The sequence below is a fragment of the Parus major genome, chromosome 2 (assembly GCF_001522545.3).
Source record: "Parus major isolate Abel chromosome 2, Parus_major1.1, whole genome shotgun sequence".
Classification (NCBI taxonomy): Eukaryota; Metazoa; Chordata; class Aves; order Passeriformes; family Paridae; genus Parus; species Parus major.
Window position 1 is genome coordinate 444,053 of NC_031769.1, and position 6,640 is coordinate 450,692.

A 6,640-nucleotide genomic window follows, 5' to 3' on the forward strand; every position below is an offset into this window, starting at 1 on the left:
GGACACCCCCGGACACCCCCGGACACCCCCGGGCCCTGAAGTGGGAGCCCTGCGGGACCCCCAGGACCAGCCCCGCCTCTCCTGGGAGCAGCATTCCTGCAGGATCTCCCCATCCCTGCGATCCCACATTCCTGGGGATCCGCCATTCCCCTGAACTGGGAGCCCTGAGGGTTCCCCAGGACCGGCATGGCTGGGGAGGGTCCTCCAGCCCCACCTCCCATTCCTGGGGGTCTCCCCATCCCTGTGCTCCAGCATTCTGCAGGACTTCCCATACTCTCGAACTGACATTCCTGAGGGACCTCCAGGATCAGCAGCCCTGGAGGGTCCCCCAGCCCCACGGTCCCTGGGGTCCCCCCGCAATTCCCGTATGCAGACACCCCACGGGTTGGCTCAGCCCCCCGGTGTCCCCCCACTCCCACCCACCCTGCGTGTGTCCCCAAACGCATCCGCTCCCTCTGGTGTGCCAGCTTTATTCGAGGGCTTGGCAAAGCGGGGGCAGCTGCCCCAGAAGCATTTTGGGGGGTGGGAAGGGCGGGGGGCTCAGCTCAGAGCAGGGGGCGGCCGGCTGAGCTCTCTCCCGGCGTGGGGCTGCTCCCCGTGCCCAGCAGCGTTCCCAGTCTCCGGCATCGCTCCCGCCGCGCTCTCGGCCCCTCGGTGGCTCCTGCAAGGCTCCGCGGGGGCTGCCGGGGGGTCCCCACCGGGCCTGGGGTCCTGCTGGGGCTCCGCTGTCACCTGTCACAGCAGCGGGATGTGCCCGGGGTGTCCCGCGGGCTGGGCCGGCTCCGGGCTCTCCCTCCGGGCTCTGCCCTGCGGGAGCGAGCGCGGCCTCACACGGAGCCCCGGGAGAGGGAGATCCCATCCCATCCCATCCCATCCCATCCCATCCCATCCCGTCCCGTCCCGTCCCGTCCCGTCCCGTCCCACTCTCCATTCCCATCCCCATTCCCGGGCAGCTCCAGGGCTCGCTCCGGTACCTCCAGTCCCCTCCCGTTCCGTGCCCGCCTGCCCGGCTGAGCCGCATCCTCCTCACGGGAATTCCAGGGCATCGACTGCGACTCCTGCGGGACAGACGCGGCTGCGGGAGCCACCTTTCCCCGAGCCCACATCCCGAATCCCCGCATTCCCGAATTCCTGCATTCCCGAATTCCCGAATTCCTGCATTCCCGAATTCCCGCATTCCCGCATTCCGAATCCCCGCATTCCCGAATCCCCGCATTCCCGAATTCCCGAATCCCCGCATTCCCGAATCCCCGCATTCCCGAATCCCCGAATCCCCGCATTCCCGAATCCCCGCATTCCCGAATCCCTGCATTCCCGAATCCCCGCATTCCCGCATCCCGGCTCACCTCGCTCAGCACGGAGAAGCAGCCGGAGCAGGGTCTGTGCGGCCGCCGCCGGCCCTGCGGGGGGAACGGATGGATCGGGATCTCCCGGAGCGCTGGGAATGCGGGCCGGGAATGCCGAGCCCATTCCCGCAGGGACGGGCAGGCTGGAAAAGCCGCGTCCCAGGATTTGTTGCGGACTCTCGGGAAGGGTGAGGAGCCGGGGCTGTACCGAGCTCTGTCATTCCCCACATTCCCGTTATTCCCGGTTTTACCCCTCTCCATCCGCCGCCCACCTCTCTCCCCCGTGCCTCCATCCCGGAGTGGCCGCGGTCAGCTCCGGCTCCGGCCGCTGCGGCCACGGCCAGGGCGGCGGTGAGGACACAGAGCAGGCAGAGCCTCATGCTGTCCCCACTGCTGTCCCCACTGCTGTCCCTGCCCTGCCTGGACCTCGGCCCCGCGGTCACCGCCGTGACCCCGCAGCCGCCAGCGGGGCCGGAGCTGCCAGACACGGGCAGAGGAAAGGGCCAAGTTCTGGATAAGGGATGAGCTGGAGGAAACTTCACCCCAAAACTCTGGCTTGGGGCTCTTCCTGCACCCCTCTCGTGGAGTCCCGGAATCCTGGAGCAGAGGGAATTTTAGGATCTGGTGTTCTATCAACAGCAATTCCAGATCCTGCTTCTGCTGCTCCAAAAACCTCCACAATTCCAGGTCCTGGGATTGTTGTGAAACCAAACCAGAGTTTGGTTTCACTCTGTGTCTGTGCAGTGATGAGCAATTAGTGCTGGCCACTTCCGAGGATCCCTAGGATGTGATGGAATTTGATTAATTCCAGATTTCTGGCTTTTGGTGACGCAGATGTGAAGGCTCCAGGCAGGACAGAGGAATTCCATAGGGAATTCCATAGGGAATTCCAGGGGATAGATGGGAGACCACCTGCACAGGGGTGGTGGGAAGGGAATAATGGAGAAGCTGCACACGGTAATCAGAATCGTGGGGAAATTTATCCAGGAAAAGAAGGAAAACCTAGAGGAGGATTATCCAGGAACCGCGGGGAGGGCAGCGGGGAACGCGAGCTCCGGCCTCGGGCAAGGCCACGGAGAAACCCGGAGTCGGGATTGGATCTGAGCTTATCTGTGGTGGAAAACCTTCGGATTCTCATGCTAAATTTGGGATTTGGGGAGAATCACCGCCTCAGGAGGCCAAAGGGGACGGGAGCGGGGCCTGGCTGTGCTGGCAGGGCCAGGACAGGCCCGGAGGGAACGGCCGCAGGGACACCGGGACACCGGCACTGGGATTCCCCTCCTGGCAAGGGCTGCCCCCCGGGCCGCGGCCGCCCGTGGCAGCGCCGCATTCCCCATTCCCGCCGGGCCCGAACCCCCCGGAACCGAACCCCCGGAACCGGAACCGGAACCGGGCCGGCACGTGCCGGGGTCACCGCGCCGCTTCCGGGGCGACACTTCCGGGTCCGCCATGGCGGCACTTCCGGTGTGGACGGGGCCTGTACCGGAAGCGCGTGCGGGAGAGGCCGCGGGACGCTCCGTGATCTCCTCGGGATCCCCCCCCAGGATCCCCCGACACCCCCGGGGCCCCGCGGCCGCCATGGCCGGGCAGGCGCAGGTAGGAGGCGGGCGCTGGCGGGGAGAGCCCCGGGCCGCCCTCGCCGCCGCCCGGGCCCTCGATGTCCGGTCCCCCCCTCGTCCAAGGGGATCCCGCAGCACCCCCTCACCCCCCCAGCTCCACCCCGACAACCCAAATGACCCCCAAACCATCCCCGTCACAGCCCCGACCCCACCCCATCACCCCAACCATTGCCCCCCACTCCCATGAAATTCTCCCCTGAAGATCCCCTATCACCCCACATCCCACCCCATCACCACCCCAAAATCCCCATTGCTCCCAAAATCCCCATCAGCCCCTAAAAATGCCCATTCCATCCACCCAAAACCCCCCAAAAACCCCCAAATTTCCCCCTCACATCCCTCCCTCTCTCTGCCTCCCTGTTCCCCCATCTCCACTGGGATCACTCCCAAGGGATTTCCTGGGATGGGCCTTGGGGGCCACAGGGAGCTGTTGGGATCTCTCATGGGCCCAGCTCCAGCTGACCTGGGGTCCTGGACTGTCCCAGTCCCACGGGGATCACGGAGTGCTCCCAGTAAAACCCATCCCACGGTGCCACGTTCCGTGTTTGGCGCTGGAGTCCTCTCGCAGATCCTCGGTGGGGAACTACATTCCTGGGACTGTCCCATCCATGGCCTCACATCCTGGGAGCTCCTTTGGGCTGGGAAAGGCTCCTGTTGGGCGGGAGGATGTGATCCTTGAGGGAAGCTGTGATTCCTGATCCCACGGCAGGAGCCGGTGACCTTTGAGGATGTGATGGTGTTCCTGAGCCGGGCCGAGTGGGACGTGCTCCCGGAGCGGCGGCGGCAGCTCTACCGGGACGTCGTGTCGGACACCTACGAGCTCCTGACCTCCCTGGGTAATCCTGGGAATTGCTCCAGGCAGGAATTCCCTCAGATTCCACCCCAGCGGCTTCCAGAGTGCTGAATCCCACAATCCCAAAATAGCTGAGGTTGGAAAAGGACTTGGAGATGTCCAAATCCAACTGTTCCCCAGTGCTGCCAAGGCCACCACTAATCCACGTCTCCAAGTGCCGCGTCCACATGGCTTTCCAATCCCTCCAGGCCTGGATAGTCCTTCCCATGAGGAGTTTTCCCTTGTAAGGGCTGATCAGGATTCCAGGGTTTGAGCACCCCTGGAAATCCCTAAAATCAGGGAGCACGGTGGGATGTCCCACCCCTGGATGAGCAAGAGACATTCCCTCGCTGGGAAAACCTGTCAATGGAACTGGGAGCTGCTTCCCACACTTATTCCTGGGAATAAATCCCTCTCTGGCAGCTGCTCCAGTTTCTCCCTCGCTTTTCCCATATCCCAGAGGTGTTTCCGTGCACGATGAGGCACAGCTGGGGTGTCCCAGCCCTTGGTTTTCCCATGATCAGGGACAGTCCAACGTCCTCTGTCCCATTCCCAGGTTATCCAGGCCCCAAACCCGACGTCCTGCACCGGCTGGAGCGTGGGGAAGAGCCGTGGATCTGCCCACCCCCAGGTGAGCAGCAACATCCCGACCCTGGATGGAATCTTCATCCAGGATGGGGTCAGGGCTCCCTGCTCTGTCCCCATGGCTGTGGAGAAATCAGGATTCCTGGTGGGGACAAAGACAGGGTTCTTCCTTCATTCCCGTGGCTGTGGAGAGTCAGGATTCCTGTCCTGGCTGGTGACATCTGCTGTTTTCCCTGCAGGACACGCTGGGAGCTGCCTGGAGGAGCCTTCCTCTGGCTGGTGGCCCGGAGCCAGCAGATACCAGGGGCTGGAAACCTCGTGTCCAGGTGAGTCCTGCTCCCTCCTGCTCCAGCCCCATCCCTGAGGAGCTCCAGCCCATCCCTGGGCCACTCCCAGGGCTTCTCCCACTGCTTGGTTCTCCTGATGTCTGGCAGAGGTTGGGATGTGGAGCCCGGGCAGTCCCAGACCGGGAAGATGGGATGTTCCTCGCCCTGCTCCAGCCAGGAAGGATCCAACTGCTTCCCACTCTCTCCCAGCAGGATGGAGCACGCTGTGGTGTCTCCAGGACAGGGAATTCCAGAAGAAGTTTGGCTGTCAAGAGGGAAGGAGCGAACTCCCGTCGGAAGCGGACAGTGGAGTTGGGAGCCAAACTCAGGCATGGTTTGTGAAGGAGGAGGTGGAGGATGAACCTGAACTCACAGAAGAGCTAACCCAGAGCTCGACGTTCCTTCATTCTCTGACGGAAGAGCAGAGCCTGGATCTTTGGGAACAACTGTGGGATGACTCTGGGGAGGGGAATCCCAGGAACACCCAAAACCACGGACACACCTTGGGAGAGGCAACGCCTCTCCCAGGAACCTGCGAGCTGAGGGTGGAGGACCTGAGAGCGGCGGTGGCAAAGGACCACTGCTACTCCCTTGGGAGCAAGCCGGGAATGGCCTACGTGCCCCAGCTCTGCTCCCTGCAGGAACACAACTACTGCTGGCAGCGCTGCACCTGGAGGAGCCGCAGGACCGGCGCCGCCTGGGCTGTGCGTCGCCGGCTGGCGCGGCGGCGATCCCGCTGCGGCAGGACGCTCCGGAGAGCCAGGGAGATCCTGCGCGGCTACCGGCCCTACTGGAGGAGGCGCTGCTCCGGCTGCCGCGGCGCGGCGCAAGGGAGGAACCCCGGGGTTCATCCTCTGACGGATGCGGCCGCGCCGTGCGAGCTCCAGAGCGCCAGGAACGCTGAGGGGGTGGCATCAGACGCGCCGTGTGCCCCGCTGGGGGTTTCAGGAACAGGGGCTTCACCCCCTGCCCTAATCCTGGCTGCAGGGGCGAGGGAGGGAACGAAGCCTCTGGAGGATCCCGGTGCCAGCCGGGAGCTTGGAGGGCGCGTGGAACCCCGGAAATCCCAGGGGATGTCGCTCCAGGGCGTGTTCCGGGACGTGCTGGGGGCGGTCAGGTACATATTGGACTCCATGTGCCAGAAGTTTGAGCTCCAGGGGTTCTCCCAAGGGAAGAGCATCTGGCCCATCGTCATCCAGATCGATAACTTGAGGGAGATGGGGAAGCCCTGACTCCCAGGAGGAAACTGGGATTGGATTCCCTGAGGCACAACACTCAATCTCCCCCAGTCCTGGGGGCATCAGGAGGAGAAACGTGGCAGAGGTGGATCAGAGGAGGTAAAACTGGGAATGTGGGACCTGCTGTGAGCTGGGATTGATTGAGAGGCTTTGGAGAAAAGCAGTGGGAAAGGGGAGGATCTGTGTGGCGCAAAGGAGGAAAGAAGGAAAAGTGAGCATGGGATCCTGAAATCCTGGAATGGCTTGGATTAACCCTGGAAGGGTTAAATCCATGTTTGAAAACCGACCAGGCTGTGCTCCTGTCACTGCAACTATGAGAAAACCAAAAACCCTCCAACAACATTCTTAGTGTTAGAGAATCGAGGCATTTCTTTATTTCTGGCTGGAATGTGTGTGCAGCAAAAATCATTCCATGTCAGGTGAGTTTTATTCCATTTTCCCCAAACATTATCCAGTCCAAAACCCATAAAAATCTGTTGGTTCAATGCTCGTTGGTCCCAAATTGCAGAGTTCTCAGAATTTGGTTTCTTACCCGACCGGGATTTCTTTGCCTCTGATATTAATTAGTTCCTCACTAACTGATTTATTTATCAGCCTTTTCCAGACCAGGGGGAATCTCTGGGGTTAGATGTTTGCTGATGTTTGTTGACGCTCATTAATTTTTTCGGTGTTTTTTGGGCTATTCCCAGTCTGT

The 6,640-nt window shown here is 62.1% G+C and overlaps 1 protein-coding gene across 2 annotated transcripts; it reads left to right on the plus strand.

The window, feature by feature from the left end:
* The first annotated feature begins 2,723 nt into the window (after nucleotides 1–2,723).
* Nucleotides 2,724–6,634, plus strand: LOC107214302 (zinc finger protein 90-like). Of its 2 annotated transcripts, none has more exons than XM_015649573.3 (5): nucleotides 2,724–2,942; nucleotides 3,675–3,801; nucleotides 4,354–4,428; nucleotides 4,622–4,708; nucleotides 4,919–6,634. In XM_015649573.3, exons 1-5 carry the CDS (start codon nucleotides 2,796–2,798, stop codon nucleotides 5,938–5,940), a joined length of 1,458 nt encoding a protein of 485 aa, XP_015505059.1. In that variant the 5' UTR covers nucleotides 2,724–2,795; the 3' UTR covers nucleotides 5,941–6,634. The 2 variants fall into 2 exon arrangements, with proteins under 2 accessions (XP_015505059.1, XP_015505066.1); XM_015649580.3 differs by having other exon boundaries at nucleotides 4,922–6,634.
* The last annotated feature ends 6 nt before the right edge of the window (nucleotides 6,635–6,640 follow it).